The sequence below is a fragment of the Nycticebus coucang genome, chromosome 2 (genome assembly GCF_027406575.1).
Source record: "Nycticebus coucang isolate mNycCou1 chromosome 2, mNycCou1.pri, whole genome shotgun sequence".
In the NCBI taxonomy this organism is placed as follows: Eukaryota; Metazoa; Chordata; class Mammalia; order Primates; family Lorisidae; genus Nycticebus; species Nycticebus coucang.
Window position 1 is genome coordinate 164,765,501 of NC_069781.1, and position 17,314 is coordinate 164,782,814.

General features: G+C 48.0%; 1 protein-coding gene across 1 annotated transcript in view; it reads left to right on the plus strand.

Annotated features, from left to right (window-relative positions):
* The window catches only part of CDH5 (cadherin 5), a 39,249-nt gene that overhangs the window by 9,732 nt on the left and 12,203 nt on the right, over positions 1 to 17,314 (plus strand). The window contains exons 2-7 of the mRNA XM_053603314.1: positions 2,830 to 3,052; positions 7,917 to 8,205; positions 9,143 to 9,259; positions 10,513 to 10,677; positions 11,476 to 11,663; positions 12,909 to 13,159. Of these exons, the coding sequence (XP_053459289.1) occupies positions 2,846 to 3,052; positions 7,917 to 8,205; positions 9,143 to 9,259; positions 10,513 to 10,677; positions 11,476 to 11,663; positions 12,909 to 13,159 (1,217 nt within the window). The 5' untranslated portion in view covers positions 2,830 to 2,845. The remainder of the gene's footprint in view (positions 1 to 2,829; positions 3,053 to 7,916; positions 8,206 to 9,142; positions 9,260 to 10,512; positions 10,678 to 11,475; positions 11,664 to 12,908; positions 13,160 to 17,314) is intronic.

The following is a 17,314-nucleotide window of genomic DNA, read 5'->3' on the forward strand; positions in this document are numbered from 1 at the left end:
TTATTATCTTACAGTTGTAGGGGTCAGAAGCCAGAAATGGGTCTCAGTGAGCTAAACCAGGGCTGTCTCCCTTCTGGAGGCTCTGGGTGGGAATCCACGACCTGGCCTTTTCCATCTTCAAGAGGCTGCCCATGTCCCTTGGCTTGTGGCCTCACATCACTTCAGACTCCCAGCATCATATCTCTTTCCTGACTCTGGCCAACTGCCGTCTCCATCTTCTGAGGGCCCCATGACTACATTGGGTCCACCTACATAATCCAGCATAACCCCCCCACCTCAAGACCCTCCTTTCCCTACTGTCTACCAAAAGCCCCTTTTGCCCTGTGCAGTAACATGCCATGGGGTCCAGGGATGAGGTCGTGGACATTAAAGGGGGCATCGTTCATCTATCACACTGACCTGGCCCCCTCGTTTGCACCCCACCCTTCTTGCTTATTTCTGTCTGACGGAGGGAGCTGCTTTTGGTTCCTTAAACACAACAGCCATCTTTCCACCTCAGGGCCTTTGCATCAGGCAGGGCTTCTGCCTAGAATCCCCCTCCCTCCACTGGCATGCGCGTGGCTGGCACCTCATGTAGGTTTAAATGTCAGTTCTTCCAAATGCCATCCTTGGCCTCACAGTCTCAGCTGCTTCCTCACTCTCAGGCACATCCCGACAATGTACTTCCCTGAGCGTGTCTGATATTAGCTGCTGTTTGTCCTCCTTTACTATTTTCCTGTTGTTCCCTCTGCAGTGTGCACTTCCCAAAGGCAGGTCCTGTCTGTCCTGCTCTCTGCTGTACCCTGATGGGTAGCATGGTGCCCCATATTATGGCAGGCGCTCAAAACCTACCAGCTTAGGCTTTCTCCTGTCCTGCCCTGCCCAGAGAACACTTGCTCCCTCCCTGCTTCTGGTTTCACTTTTTTTTTGTTTGTTTGTTTTAGTTTATCATCTTTGAGTCACTTCTCATTTGAGGGAGGAAGAAAGACCCAAGGCTTGTAGTTTGGGCAAAGAAGGAAACGGCCCACAGGGCCCGGGCCTTGGGGCAGGGGTCACGCCTACTGCCTTCCCTGAGTCAGGACCAGCTTCCCAGCCAGGTTTCCCAACTTCCCCCCCACTCTGCCTTGCCTTTGTTCACAGCCTTCCTCCTGCCTGAACATCCTTCAAGAAGGGCACTGCGTCTATTCCAGCTTGACCCCTTGTTTATGGCTGAGGAAACTGAGGCTCAAAGGTACCAGGGCCTTCCCCCAGGCATGTGGCACCTGCATTCTGGGGCACACCCCATTCTGGAGCTTACTTCCTCCTGGGCCAGAGGCAGAGGTCTGGAGGGCCGGGGCCCTGGGTGCTAAGGTCAGCAGGCCTTGACACAGCTGAACCCACATAGACATCCCTGGCCCTTGTTGAGGCCAGCTTGGCGCCAGTGGCTCAGAGGAAGGGTTACTAGAGTTTACAACCCCCCTGTGATGTACAGCGCCTATCCCAGCCCTCTGGCCAGGGCAGGGGACAGCTGAGGGAGAAGGCCATCCCATCCAGCACCCAGTGGGCCCTGGTCTCCTTCCAGGCATGACTGGCTATTCTTCCTCTCCCCCATTCCAGGAGCTTCTCAGGTCAGTGACACAGGGACCCAGGATGGGTAGACAGATGGAGTCAGGGCTGAGAGCTTATGATGATGGCCAACGTCAGAGCCTACCCCCTACACTGTGGGTCAGTGGGGAAAACTCCTGTTCCTGGAATTCACAATGAAGCCAGGCCTTCATTTCTTTCTTCCTTGGTCTCTGGGTGGCCCATGTCCTGAGCCCACAAGACTACCCTCAAGAATGTGCAACCCATTAGTCTGAAAGGGCCTGCATTTAAAAGGGCCCCATGCTGTGTTTAACATTCTTCTGTCTCCTTTAAATTATTAACTTTTGAACAAGAGATACACATTTCCATTTTGCACTGGGTCCCACAAATTGTAAAACCATTGCTATGAACCCAGCCTCTCAACCTCTGCTATGGTAATAGCTCTTATACTGACCACTCTCTGTTCAATCCAGGCTGAGGGGCTGACCCTCAGGTTAGGACACTGGGGTTTTCCTAGGAGGCTTCTGAAGATAGCATCGAAGCAAAGCTGACAAAGGGACTTTCAGGCTGACCAGAGGAGCCTTTAAATCCCCCCCACAGCAGCTGCTGGGACAAGTAAAAACAGTAAGAAAGAACTTGTACTTTTAGAGCAGGCAGCCTTGGTTCAAATCCTGGCTCCCCGCCTTATGATCTGGGTGATCGCAGGAATGTTACTAAACCTCTCAGTTGCTCGGCTTGTATGTGAAATGAGGGTTACAATTATACCAACCTTGAGGGTTATTGGGATAATTAAACAAGCTAACATGTATAAACTACTTGGAATGGTGTCACACAAATAATAAATGCTCCACAAAAGTTAGCCATTGAGATCAGACACCTGGGTTCTAACTCTAAGCCCCACCTGGTACTCCAATGTGAACTTCACATCTATGTGCCTCGGTTTCCCCATTTGCACAGTGAGGATAGCCTGAGTGCCCACTGCTCAGGTCTTTGGGGACTTCAATCAACATCAGCCTCACCCTGTCCTCAGGTGGGCTTCCCTACAGTCCCCTGTGGGCTCCCGTAGCCCCTGCACTTCCTCCTACACTAGCACGCATGGCTGGTAAGTAGAGATCGTTTCTGGGTCTGACTTCCCCGCCTCAGACCAGAGTTTGTTGGGGACAGGAAGAGGGCCTGGTTCTGCTGCTGTCAGCAGGGTGTGAAGGACAAAGGAGAGAACAGATAGAGGGAGTCCCATGTTCCGTGGGAGCTGCTCCCACCCTTAGGGCACCTCTCGTCTCTCCCCAGGATCCCTTCCGGGAAGATGCAGAGGCTCATGATGTTGGTCGCAGCCTCTGGCACCTGCCTGGGCCTGCTAGCGGCAGCTGTGGCAACAGCAGCAGGCACTACCCCTGCCCAACAGGACACCCCCTGCATGCCCAGCCACCGGCGCCAGAAAAGAGACTGGATCTGGAACCAGATGCACATTGATGAAGAGAAAAACACCTCCCTGCCCCATTATGTGGGCAAGGTAAGGCTCACGGCCCAGGACTGGAGAAGCCACAGTGATGGCGGGTGGAGCTGATGTGGGGAAGATGGTGATAGACACTGTGGCAGTTGTAGGGGTGAAGATGATGTTTGTGAGGGATTGGTAGAGGTCACAGAGGCGGCAGTGGTGGTGGTGGGAGTGGCAGTGGTGACAGTAGCAATGATGGTGACAGTGATGATGGCAGAGGTGAAGAATGGAGGTGACGGTGGTGGAGATGGCAAGTTGATGGTGAACATCATGGTTCATTTTCTTGCAGACTTTGGTCAGTGGACTAGATGTCACTGACAGAAGGGTCACCCCCTACTCAGGCAAGCCTGGCCTGGGGGTTCAGGACTTAGGGCAGAGCAGCCCCTGCTGCTCTGAAATTTTCCCATTTGAGAGATCAGGAACAGCCTGAGCCTCCTTCAACAAAATTGTGCTAGTGACAAAGTCAATGGTACAGGCCACTCTTGTCAGCCCCAGAGAGGCCTCTGAACCTCCTCAAATATCCCTTTCTCTCAGACTATCTCTCCCTTGTTCCCTGTGACCCCACACAGCTCCCCAAATTCCAGAACACCCATAATGAGGTGCCTGACCCAAGCCTGCCTCCCAAGGCAATGCCTGAAGCTTTCACCCTCCCCTCCTGCTCCTTTAAAAGGGAGCCCTGCTGAGCCCAAAGTCCTAGAGCTTAGAGATTATCTGAGCAACTACTGAGTCTCCTCACATGTCAAAGTATCATCAATGTGAAAGCCTCCACCCTAAGTCAAAGGAATGGTCCTAGGGGTGCATGTCACACACAGTGAGAAGTAGATGGACTAAATATTTTGAGAGTTTTCAATGAGGAAGAAAGCTTCTTTAGAGTGCGTTAAAATTTCACTAAGTCAGCTTCTTGGAATCTAAACACTGGGGCGGCGTCTGTGGCTCAGTCAGTAAGGCACCGGCCCCATATACCAAGGGTGACGGGTTCAAACCCGGCCCCGGCCAAACTGCAACCAAAAAAATAGCCGGGCGTTGTGGCGGGTGCCTGTAGTCCCAGCTGCTCTGGAGGCTGAGGCAAGAGAATCGCTTAAGCCCTGGAGTTGGAGGTTGCTGTGAGCTGTGTGAGGCCATGGCACTCTACCGAGGGCCATAAAGTGAGACTCTGTCTCTACAAAAAAAAAAAAGAAGGAATCTAAAAACACTGGGTGCAAAAAGGAACAGGTCAAAATATGGGGGGAAGAAAGGGCAGTTCCAGGCACTGTCTGAGCACTAGAAAGACAACAGCAGTGGGCAGAGACGGCACAGTCCCCACACTCACACAGATGGCATGGTCTATAGCAGAGACGAGCAAATTACCCCCTGTGTGCCTAATCTGCTCCAAGGCCTGGGCTTCTTGTCGATAAAGTTTTATTGGAACACAGCCACACTCACTCATTTATGAATGATCCACAGCTGTTTTCATGCCACAATGGCAGAGTTGAGTAGTTATGACAAAGACTATATGTCCCACAAAGCTGAAAATGTTTGCTAGCTGGCCCCTTATAAAAAAAGTTTGCCCCCCTCCCTGGTCTAAAGGGGCAGCATGCATCAAAGGACTCCACAAATGGTGGTGCTGAGGGTGTCTCTGATCACAGAGAAAGAGACTGGAGTGGACACTTTGATGAAGGGCCCAGTCTGGCCTTGGCACTAGAAATGCCTCAGTGGCCGAAGGAAGGAATAGGGCCAGCTGTAGGGGCCCCACTCAGCCCTGTCCACAGCCAGATGACTGTGCCCCAGGCTCCCAAAGATGGCAATGGTCTTTAAATCTTCCAGCATGGCCACTCAGAGGGAAATACACTTTTCCAGAGTCACACAGAGAAACTGGGACACAGCCTTAGGAGAACCTGGGGTTCCTGATTCCCAGCACGAATGTGTCATAGAAGGAAATGTCGTCAACCCACTTATGTCCTTCCCAATGGATATTAGTACCATGAATCAGCCTCTGAAGGGAATGGCTGGACCCAAATCCACAGGGTGAATCAGAGATAGCCCATGGAAAGCAGAAAGCACCTGTCTGTGCCCAACCCTGACCAGGTGACTTTGGAAGTGCTCATTGGAGGGTCTCCAGCAGCCTTTGCCTGCCAACAGTGTCCACTTGGCAGGGGCCAGAGACAAAGGAACCACATGCAGTCCCCACCCTGGAAAGAAACAAGAAAACATCCTGGGAGAAGCAAGAACGGGGCTCCGAGGATCAGCTCCCAGCCCCCAAGGATGTAATCTAAGGAAAGGAAGTCTCTGTTTATCAAGGTCCAAGCCTGGTGCCTTTGTTTACATACCTGGACAGACAATAGGAGCAAGCCCTGAGCAGCCTTCTGAATCGTGGAGATGCGATGTCTAAATACAGTGATCTTAGAAAAGGGGGTGGAAAAGGCTCCCGACTCTAGTCTAATGAGGAGAAAAAACATCAGATAAATGCCAAGAGAGGGGACTTTGGCACTCCTCCAAACTGTCAACGTCATCAAAAACAATAACAGCCATGAGAGGAGCTTAAAGAAACATGACAAGGAGAGGAATGTGCTATCCTGAGCTGGATCCCAGAATGGAAAAAGGACATCAGGTCAAAACTAAAGAAAGCTGCATAAATCATGGCCTTTGGCTAATAATAATGTATCGATATTAGTCCATTAACTATAAGGAATGCAAACACTGATGTTAATCGAAGAAGAAAAGGGGAGCAGACACGTAGGAACTCTGTACTAGCTTCTCAATGTTTCTATAAATCTGAAACTGTTCTAAAAAATAAAGCCTACTTAAGGAAAATCAGAGAGAAGAAAACTGAAACTTCTATTCACACGAAATCATATACAGAGAACTGCCATAAGGTAAATCCAAGCAAACTGGTTCCCCCCACCTGCCCTGCCCTGCTGGGTCCTAACACTCTCACCCAGAACCAAGTTTGAAGATGGCAAACCCTGGGCAACACACGCAGAGCCCCAGACTATTTGAGTCTCTGCCAGAGCTGGGTGTGGCTTCTTGCCCCCTGGACAGCTGTTCATCATACATCGGGGATGCTGAGCCCTGGGACCCCCTCATGAACCCCTCTGCCCATCCCTCCCCTCTCTGTCCCCCCAAAGGGGAGGAGCCTCACTCCATGTCTCCCCTTCCTCACGTCCCAGGCACTTCTCTACACTCCGCCCTCCGGCTCCCCACTTACCACCCCCTGTCACTGCTCTCTTTGAAGCCTCCTATGACTGCACTGCTGCTATACCCCAAGGACACTTGCTGGATCTCAGGGATGTGTCCACACTCCTCTTGAATCTCCCTCTTCTCTCTTGAGACCCCAGGCTCTCCCAGTTCTCTGGAGGAGTCCAGCCTTTCTAATGAGTCCCCATCATATGTCTTCATGTCAGGCCCTTGCCCCATGGGACCTTCCAAAGTCACCCTTCCTCAGAATCCCAGCCTCGGAGGTTCAAACTCAAGCCCTGAGAGCCACAGGGGGTCTGTGCTATCTCTGTGCTCCTAATGGGGGTCCTGGCACCTTAGCGGCATTAATTTATATTTTTAATGGAATTGATTTCTATTCTTTGGATTCTGTCCTTGTATGGGAGTACCATGCATGAAACACTATTATCTTAAGCTACTAATAGTCTCTGTTTCTAAGATTCTAGAAATCAAATGCTCTGTGATTCTAACCTAATGTCCTTTAATAGTGGATCTGTTGTTAATAATAACTAGCATGTATTTAAATCCCTGTACTGAAATCCCATTCCCTTTACATATGTTCCAAATCTCATTCCTTGGGACACTAATAGTAAGTGTTACAAAGAAAAATGAGTCAGTGGTCTAATAAGTGTGTAAAATCCTGAGTTAAATAAAACCCATCGGAGTTATTTTCTGTAGGATTATTCATTGTATGGCTCCCACATAACATTTTATGTGTCTATTAAAAACTAAATTGATTGAGACCAGCGGCGTACTGATAAATGTTTGACAACTGGATCTCCAAGGGAAAAAGTCCTGATTTGCAGCCTTTGCCAATTTCCTTGGTGTAAATACTCTCACTGTGTCTGATTTCAAGCAATCATCAACATGACACTGAAGGCCAAGGTGGGAGAAAATGTGCTTGAACACATCGTGATTTAGTTTTTCCCTTATACAGGTACCATAAACACAAAACAAGAACATAGTAAAATCATTAGGAAGTAATACATTCTGAGTATTCATTGCCTTTGTTTTTAATATGATTTATTTAATGGTTTGTATCATTTAATTTTTAATAATGGGTGTGTTTAACATCAGCTCACATATGTTCCTGAAATTCAAATTGGCTCTCAAAAACCAAGCTGATAGGAACTAGTTCCAGCACAGCACTGTCAGGGATCCTAATTTTATATGAAATAGCAAGAGAGGCCAAGGTTTCCTGGAAAGCATTTTCAACACTGCTGTTTTACTCATTGGAGCAACACAACCTCAGAAGCAGTAGCATTCCCCTCTTACAAATGAGGTGACTACAGCTCAGAGAAGTTAAGTGACTTCTATGGAACAAAAATGCCCCTTGCCTTCCAATGGTACCAAGTGTATTCTTGCTCTCAAAAAATGTTTTCTAAGCACCTGCTATGTCCTAGGCACACTGGGGCCTTGCTAGACAACTCAGACCCCTTACATGTGTGCATGTGCATGGTGTCTTCAGTGCCCTGGCTGAGGATAACTCACTGGTGACAAGTCAGAGATTCTTGTTAAAAACCTCAGGGTTGAATTTAGGACCCCCCTGGCCAGCACTGCGCATGAACGTGCGCGCATGTGTGCACCTTTATACAGAAATGTACCTCCACGCATGCACACACGTGCACATGCGCACAGCCACTGCTGTTTGTACCCAGAGCACATCCCCTCGCCTCTTCCTTCCTAGATCAAGTCGAGCGTGAATCGCAAAAATGCCAAGTACGTGCTCAAAGGCGAGTCTGCGGGCAAGGTGTTCCGGGTCAACCCACAAACAGGAGACGTGTATGCCTTTGAGAGGCTGGACCGCGAGAAGATCTCTGAGTACCAACTTGTTGCCCTCATCGTAGACAAAGATACTAACAAAAACCTGGAGTCTCCTTCCAACTTCACCATCAAAGTGCACGACGTGAACGACAACTGGCCCGTATTCATGCACCGGCTGTTTAACGCATCCGTGCCCGAGATGTCAGCTGTGGGTAAGTGTCTGTGTGTCCCACCCTCTCCTCCTCCCACCATTCTGACCCTGTGGGCACCTCTCCCATCAGCACCTTCACTGCCTGGGGTTGGAATTCAGTGAGTTCAAGGCAATGGGTGTAATGCCTGTGTCGCCACTCTTTATGACTTAAAAGAAACTCTGGTCCCCAAAGAGGAAGCTCTGACATTAGTCATGGACTGAGCCCTAATCCCAGTCATGGACTGAGCCCTGATCTTATTCATGGACTGAGTCATCACCATCAGAGACACTCATATCTCATTACTCTTTGGAACCAACCCCACCCACTGCCTCTGACTCTCAGGACTGGTCCACAAAAGAGTGCATGTGGTCTTTGCACCAAAATGAGAAGAGTCCTAGGCCTGTAGGAGTGGGGGGTGCGGGGGGGTACAAAGCCCTGGACCCAAGGCTCAGGGAGTTACTGCTCTACTTCTTCAAGCCTCCAGGGGATGCTAAAAAGGAGCTTCCCTCTCCAACCCTCAGTCCAGTGTCTAGCCAGGGCCCTGGGACTAGACCTTCCCACTAAGCTTGGGACCCTGGAGTTCCAGGGGACAAGAGATGTGACACCACCCTTTGGGGCATCTTTTGTTCTCTCCCTTCTAGAAGAGGGAGAGACAGCCCATTACTCTCCTTGTGGCTACCCCAACCACCCAAACCCTGTACCCCTCCCTCATTTACCTTCTAAACACACAAACCACCTGTTCTCTTTGCCTCCTTCAAGGGGACTGGCTGGGCCCCCACCACTGCCCTCATCATAGACAAGGGCACCAACATGAACCTGCCCCCACACAGGCTCCACAGAAAACAAAGCTGCCTTTTCTTCCTGAGACCTGGGGGTGGCGGGGACAGAGCAGGGCCTGAGGAACGGTGTGAGGGACCTTGCAGTCACAAGGCAGCAACCCACACTTCTCTCTCTGCAGGGACCTCAGTCATCCGTGTGACAGCAGTGGACGCGGATGACCCCACTGTGGCAGACCACGCCTCTGTCATGTACCAGATCCTGAAGGGGGAAGAACATTTCGCCATCGATAATTCTGGTCTGTGTGACTAACGCTCCTAGGCAGGGACCAACTTGGAGGGACGGGGAGGTGGATATTTCAGGTGCCTGTGCTAAAGGAAGGTGTCACTAACGCTGAACCACACTGTCCCACAGAGGTGGTCCATATCATGTGTAAAGACCAAGTGGCTCGCCAAGGGAAGAGGAAGCAGACAAGCGCCCAAGACATAGACTCAAGTCCAGGGAACACTCACACACACACCAGGGCTTTTCTGTGTATGATAAAGAAATCAACAGTTTCATTTTAATTTCTCCAAAACCAGGTGTTTACCCAAGCAGTGACCAAGAAGCAGCAGAGAACACTGGCTAGCAGCCCTGGGTACAAGTCCAAACAGATCTGGTTTCCAAACCAGATGCTACTCAGCCCCCAGAATAACCTTGGATAAGTCAACTAATCTCTGGGAGCCTTAGTCTTCTTATTTAGAAAAAGGGAATGATTACATTCATCTTGTATAGTAGCTGTGAAGTCTGAATTAGATATCATATGGACAGAGCATGGCCCATAGTAATTATTCACTCAATGATAACCAAAAACTATAAGGACTGAGTCTTGGAAGTAAGGCAGAGGTGCAGTTGATCAGGCCAAGGCCTGGTGTCTTTCAGAGGGATGGCAAATGCATAGCTCAGACTCTGCCACTATGCTGTAGTGCACAAGGCAGACATCACTAATCTATCGCAGCACTCTTTCACTCAGCCTGGATGTGGCCTCGTCTTCCACTTTCTTTTTTTTTTTTTTGTAAAGACAGAGTCTCACTTTACTGCCCTCGGTAGAGTGCCGTGGCGTCACACAGCTCACAGCAACCTCTAACTTGGGCTTACGCGATTTTCTTGCCTCAGCCTCCCGAGCAGCTGGGACTACAGGCGCCTGCCACAACACCCAGCTATTTTTTTGTTGCAGTTTGGCCGGGGCTGGGTTTGAACCCGCCACCCTCAGTATATGGGGCCGGCACCCTACTCACTGAGCCACAGGCACCGCCCGGCCTCATCCACTTTCTTAACACAGTGCTCCAGGTGGCCAGGACTAATGCTGAACCAAACTATTTGCCCTGCTTTAGCCTTGCAGTGCAGGCCCTAGAGGCAGCGGATTATTGACTCCCAGTGCCCAGCCCTGGCTGCACAGTGGAATTACCTGGGGAGCTCTGAAGTCAGGTTCTCTCCAAGTGGGGCCCAGACATCAGGATTTTCTAAAAGCTCCCCCAGTAACATCACTCCTGCTGGGCCTCTTTTTTGTAGGACTCATTTTCACAACAACCAAAAACTTGGACCGAGAGATGCAGGCCAGGTACGAGATCGTGGTAGAAGCACGAGATGTCCAGGGCCTCCGGGGGAACTCAGGCACAGCCACCGTGCTGGTCACTCTGCAGGACGTCAATGACAACTTCCCCATCTTCATCCAGAGTGAGCCCCTCCTCTAGGGCTCTTGGGAGGAGGGTAGGGTACTCAGTGACTTGGGGCCCTGGAGGAAGAACCACGACTCCCTTTACCTTCTCCCCACCCCAGTCCTTTAGGTGCCAGGAGTGGTCCTGTTTCCATCCCTGATACATATTCCCAAGGCCATCTTGCTGCTCCCTCATAGACCAGAAGGAATTCATGCTCCCTGCTGGGTGCCACCCCCTGCCCAGAGTCCCACTATGATAAAGAACCAGTGTCCCCCAGTTCCCATGGGCTTGGATGAATCCAGGTCCTGAGACTCAGGCCCCACCTAGGACATCCCCACAGGAGACAGTGAAGTTCTAGACCCTGGGGCCTGACTCCACTACAACCTGATTCTTCTCCCAAAAGATGTCTGATGAGAGCTTTCCCTGTGCCCCAGGAGGAGCTCCAGAGCAAAGTCAGGTGGCTGTGCCCACTTGCATGCCCCAGGCAGCTCAGCCTCCCCAGAGACCAGCCAGTTCTAAAGTGGCCTCGCTGGACATGGCACACACTCCCAAAAGGCAGGACTTCCCTGTCTGGTCAACTCATAGGGCCATCACAAAGTGCCTGACATCCAGTCAGTGATCAGTAACTATGTGCTGGATGGTGGGTGGATAGACAGATAGGGCAGAACCTCTTTGCTCTGGAACCCAGTCCCAGGGGCATTATTCTTGCTGTCTTATCTTACCGTGTCCATTTCTCGTCTGTTAGGACGGCATAGGGGACAATTGCCTTGTCTGTCTCATTAACCCAGTGCCCTTTGGGGTATCCTATTTGCATCAGCCAAGTACATATTTGCGGTGCCAGAAGACATCCGTGTGGGCAGCGCCGTGGGCTCTCTGTTTGTGGAGGACCCAGACGAACCCCAGAACCGGATGACCAAGTACAGCATCGTGCAGGGCGAGTACAGGGACACGTTCACCATTGAGACGAACCCCACCCTCAACGAGGGCATCATTAAGCCCATGAAGGTTGGTAGGCCGCAGTGGCAACATCAGTCACGGGGTTTGGGGTTTGTGGCATCTGCAAGTCCTGCCTGGTGGCTGCTTCTGGGCCAGACACCATCACAGGAGAGGAGAGTGTCTGGGTCAGCTCAGAGTTGGTCATGTGTTCATGGAGACTGACCCAGTATCTTAGGCCGAGTTATCCTGGAAGCAGACTTGGAGGATCTGTGTATGAATCATGTATTTGGGAGGTGACCCCAGGAAACCCACGGAGCTATAACTCATGAAAAGGAAGAAGTTAATACCAGACTCATTAACAAGCAGGTATCACTGTGGCAGGGTGGGGGGGGGGGACCCAATTCCACAGGAACATCTGGGGATAGTGTGGAACACATTCAGAGCTCCAGTCACTAAGTGAGGGAGCTGGTGTATTTATACACCAACTCTCTGCAGTATTGATGAGGGCTGCCCCTGGGGGCATTAATGACCTGCCCTGTGTCCTTGCCAGTAGAAAGTCATCAGCATGAAGGAAACAATGAATGCTTTGGGGACAAAGATGGCCATCAACAGTGGCCGCGGCCTACAGTCACAGAAGTCACCCAGGCTGGACCTGGAGGACGAGGAGGGAAAGGTCCTGTCAGGGGCAAAAAAAGGAATGGCCTTGCAGAGGACTAGGGGCGTCCTGGGCCTGAGTCCTGAGTCCCGAGGGCTGGAGACACCCAGGGGAAGCACAGAGCTCTTAGCATCAGCAAAGCTCTCAGTGAGTGGGGAAGAGAGAATCACAGCAAAATAAGTGCAGCTGAGTGTAAGCGTGACCCAGCAATGCCATAAAGGAAGCAGTTACCTCTGTCGGGAGGGACCCTGAGAGAGCCTTTGATTATCTCCTGATGGGCTTCTGGAGGGAGCTTTCCAGGCAGACAAGGGCAGGAGAAACATCTCCAGGAAAGGCATAAAGAAAAAGCCTTAAGGGCCTTTGGGTAGAACCACTAGACTGTGATCCCTTTATCAGACTGTAGCTGAACCATTGACTGTCCCCAGTACTTGGAACAGAGCCAGGCACACAGCAGGAGCTTGGGGTGTGGCTATGAGGCCACTGAGATGAAATGGGAGCAGCTGAAGATTGACCCACGCCCAGCCACTCTCTCTATGACCTTGGAAATAGCTCTTGTTCAGGCCATGGGCCCCTCAGCAGCACCTTGCAGGGTTGCTGTGAAGATTCATGCCATGTGATTGGCCCACAGCAGGTGCTCACTGCACTTTTCCCTTATGCAGCCCCTGGACTATGAACGCATCCGGCAATACAGCTTCACCATCGAGGCCACAGACCCTACCATCAACCTCAGATACCTGGGCATCACCTCCAACAGAAACAAAGCCCGTGTCATCATCAACATCACAGACGTGGACGAGCCTCCTGTCTTCCAGCAGCCCTTCTACCATTTCCAGCTGCAGGAGAACCTGAAGAAACCTCTGATCGGCTTGGTGCTGGCCACAGACCCCGATGAGGCTCGGCTCAGCATTGGGTAAGGGATTGGTGTGCGTGTCAGTGACGATGATAGGAAAAGTCCTGGCATTGATGATCTTATGCCTGCCGGTCTGAGACCAGGATTAGAGAGAGAAACTGACTTCTCCCAGCAAATACAGGGGAAGCAGCAGAGGCAAGACTCGAAGCCCTAATGCTTCCACTAACCTACTTGGCGGGCTGGGATCTTGTCCTGCCATCCAGAGCTGCCTGTCCCCCAATCCACCTTAAAGGCTTGTTCTTTGGACCATGTCTCCCACCTAGTGAGATCTGACAGTCAAGAGAGTAACCAATCAGATGAGATGACATACCCAAAGCTCCTTCACCAAAAATGTTTTGTTAAATTTGTCTTCCCAAAACTGCAAAAGAAGCACTTATTTCGCATCATGAAACAACACAAAGATCTATCAAGAAAACACTGATATCCCCACCCTCAGATAACTCATGTTGAATGCCTTAATGTGGTCCTATCACATCTTTCTTCTGGGCCACATACAGACATTCATGGGGGACATGTTTGTTTGTTTTGGTGTTTGATAGTTTTTTAATTTTTTTAATCATTCCATCAATATTCTTCTGTCTTAACTACACCCCTCTCCCCTATCCTCTGGAACAAAAACTATAATTCTATTGCATTTTTTTTTTCTTTTTTTGAGACAGAGTCTTACTCTGGTCACCCTAGGTAGCATGCCATGGTGTCATTATAGCTCATAGCAACGTTAAACTCCGGGGCTAAAGCAATCCTCTTGTCTCAGTCTCCCAAGTAGCTGAGACTACAGGTGCTACCATACCTGGCTAGTTTTTCTGTTTTTAGTATAAACGAGGTCTCACTCTTGCTCAGGCCTGTCTCAAACTCCTGAACTCAAGCAATCCACCTGTCTTGGCTTTCCAGAGTGTTAGGATTATAGACATGAGCCACCATGCCCAGCCTATTGCATACTTTTTAGGGTCACAAAATATTTGATAGTAAGTATGTATTCAGTCCAATTTTATTTTATTCCAGATAGGTAGCCAATTTTGCCAGCACCATTTATTAAATAAGTCATCATTTCCCACTTTTGTTATACACTAAGTTCTTAAATCTATTTATGAATTCTCTATTCTACCTATATTATTCTGTGGCAAAGCCATCTGTTCTGTTGTACTAGCTTTACACTAAATCTTAGATTATATATAAAGTTCAGGGTGGCACCTGTGGCTCAAAGGAGTAGGGTGCCAGCCCCATATACCAGAGGTGGCGGGTTCAAACCTGGCCCCAGCCAAAAACTGCAAAAAAAAAAAAAAATTAGAATTCTAACGAGACTGTTTCTCATCGTATGATATCAGTTTTCATCGTAAATGAAAACTGTTTTACGTTTTTCACCATAAATGATATGTTTGATCTTACTCCTTTTATCTTGTTTTACATTTCATATTTCTTAACTTTAATGGCTTTTTTCTTTTTCTCCATATTTGTTATACAGCCTATTATTTTTCTTTTTTTTTTTTTCTCCTAGATACTTGGATGGAGTAAATCCATTTTTACTTCTCCCAGTGAGATGTACTTCTTTTTTTTTATTGTTAAATCATAGCTGTGTACATTAGTGCAATCGCCTGTACCCATTCTAAGATGCACCATAGATGTGCCCCACCCATTACCCTCCCTCCCTTCAAAACCTCCCCCCTCCCTTCCCCTTCCTTGGCCCTTTCCCCATAGTCTTGTGCTATAGTTGGGTTATAGCCTTCATGTGAAAGCTATAATTTAGCTTCATAGTAGGGCTGAGTACATTGGATACTTTTTCTTCCATTCCTGAGATACTTTGCTAAGAAGAATATGTTCCAGCTCCATCCATGTAAACATGAAAGAGGTAAAGTCTCCATCTTTCTTTAAGGCTGCATAGTATTCCATGGTATACATGTACCACAATTTGCTAGTCCATTCGTGGGTTGATGGGCACTTGGGCTTCTTCCATGACTTAGCAATTATGAATTGGGCTGCAATAAACATTCTGGTACAGATGTCTTTGTTATATTGTGACTTTTGGTCTTCTGGGTATAAACCTAGTAAAGGAATTATAGGATCGAATGGCAGGTCTATTTTTAGGTCTCTAAGTATTCTCCAAACATCCTTCCAGAAGGAACGTATTAGTGGGCATTCCCACCAGCAGTGTAGAAGTGTGCCCTTTCCTACACATCCACGCCAACATTTATGGTTTTGGGATTTTGTTATGTGGGCTACTCGTACTGGGGTTAGGTGATATCTCAAAGTAGTTTTGATTTGCATTTCTCTGATGATTAAGGATGAAGAGCTTTTTTTCATGTGTTTGTAGATCTTGCGTCTGTCTTCTTTAGAGAAGTTTCTCTTCAAGATCCTTGCCCACCCTGAGATGGGGTCACGTGTTCTTTTCTTGTTAATACGTTTGAGTTCTCTGTGGATTCTGGTTATTAAACCTTTATCGGAGGTATAACCTGCAAATATTTTCTCCCATTCTGAGGGCTGTCTGCTTGCTTTACTCACTATGTTCTTGGCTGTGCAGAAGCTTTTTAGTTTGATCAGGTCCCAGTAGTGTATTTTTGATACTGCTTCAATTGCCTGGGGAGTCCTCCTCATAAAATATTCACCCAGGCCTATTCCTTCAAGAGTTTTCCCTCCACTTTCTTCAAGTATTTTTATAGTTTCATGTCTTAAGTTTAAATCTTTTACCCAGTGAGAGTCTATCTTAGTTAATGGTGAAAGGTGTGGGTCCAGTTTCAATCTTCTACAGGTTGCCAGCCAGTTTACCCAGCACCATTTGTTAAAGAGGGAATCTTTTCCCCACTGAATGTTTTTATTGGCTTGTCAAAGATCAAATAACGGTAAGTAGCTGGATCCATCTCTTGGTTCTCTATTCTGTTCCAGACATCTACTTCTCTGCTTTTGTGCCAGTACCATGCTGTTTTGATCACTATGGATTTACAGTCTCAGGTCTGGTAGTGTGATTCCTCCGGCTTTGTTTTTATTGCTGAGTAATGTTTTAGCTATTCGAGGTTTTTTCTGATTCCATATAAAACAAAGTATTATTTTTTCAAGATCTTTAAAGTATGACAATGGAGCTTTAATAGGAATTGCATTAAAGTTATATATTGCTTTGGGCAGTATGGACATTTTAACAATGTTGATTCTTCCCAGCCATGAGCATGGTATGTTTTTCCATCTGTTAACATCTTCGGCTATTTCTTTCCTTAGAGTTTCATAGTTCTCTTTGTAGAGATCTTTCACATCCTTTGTTAGGTATACTCCCAAATATTTCATCTTCTTTGGCACTACTGTGAAAGGAATAGAGTCCTTGACTGTTTGTTCAGCTTGGTTATTGTTGGTATATATAAAGGCTACAGATTTATGGGTGTTGATTTTGTAGCCTGAGACATTGCTATATTCCTTGATCACTTCTAAAAGTTTTGTAGTAGAATCCCTAGTGTTTTCCAGATATACGATCATATCATCTGCAAAAAGTGAAAGTTTGATCTCTTCTGACCCTATGTGGATACCCTTGATCGCCTTTTCTTCCCTAATTGCAATGGCTAAAACTTCCATTACAATGTTAAAGAGCAATGGAGACAATGGGCAACCTTGCCTGGTTCCTGATCTGAGTGGAAATGATTTCAATTTAACTCCATTCAATACGATATTGGCTGCAGGTTTGCTGTAGATGGCCTCTATTAGTTTAAGAAATGTCCCTTCTATACCAATTTTCTTAAGTGTTCTGATCATGAAGGGATGCTGGATATTATCAAAAGCTTTTTCTGCATCAATTGAAAGAATCATATGGTCTTTATTTTTCAGTTTGTTTATGTGTTGAATTACATTTATAGATTTACATATATTGAACCAGCCTTGAGACCCTGGGATAAATCCCACTTGGTCATGGTGTATAATTTTTTTGATGTGTTGTTGGATTCTGTTTGTTAGGATCTTATTGAGTATTTTAGCATCTATATTCATTAGTGATATTGGTCTATAATTTTCTTTTCTTGTTGGGTCTTTCCCTGGTTTAGGGATCAAGGTGATGTTTGCTTCATAGAATGTGCTGGGTAATATTCCTTCTTTTTCTATATTTTGGAAGAGGTTTAGTAGTATAGGTACTAGTTCTTCTTTAAATGTTTCGTAGAATTCTGATGTAAAGCCATGTGGTCCTGG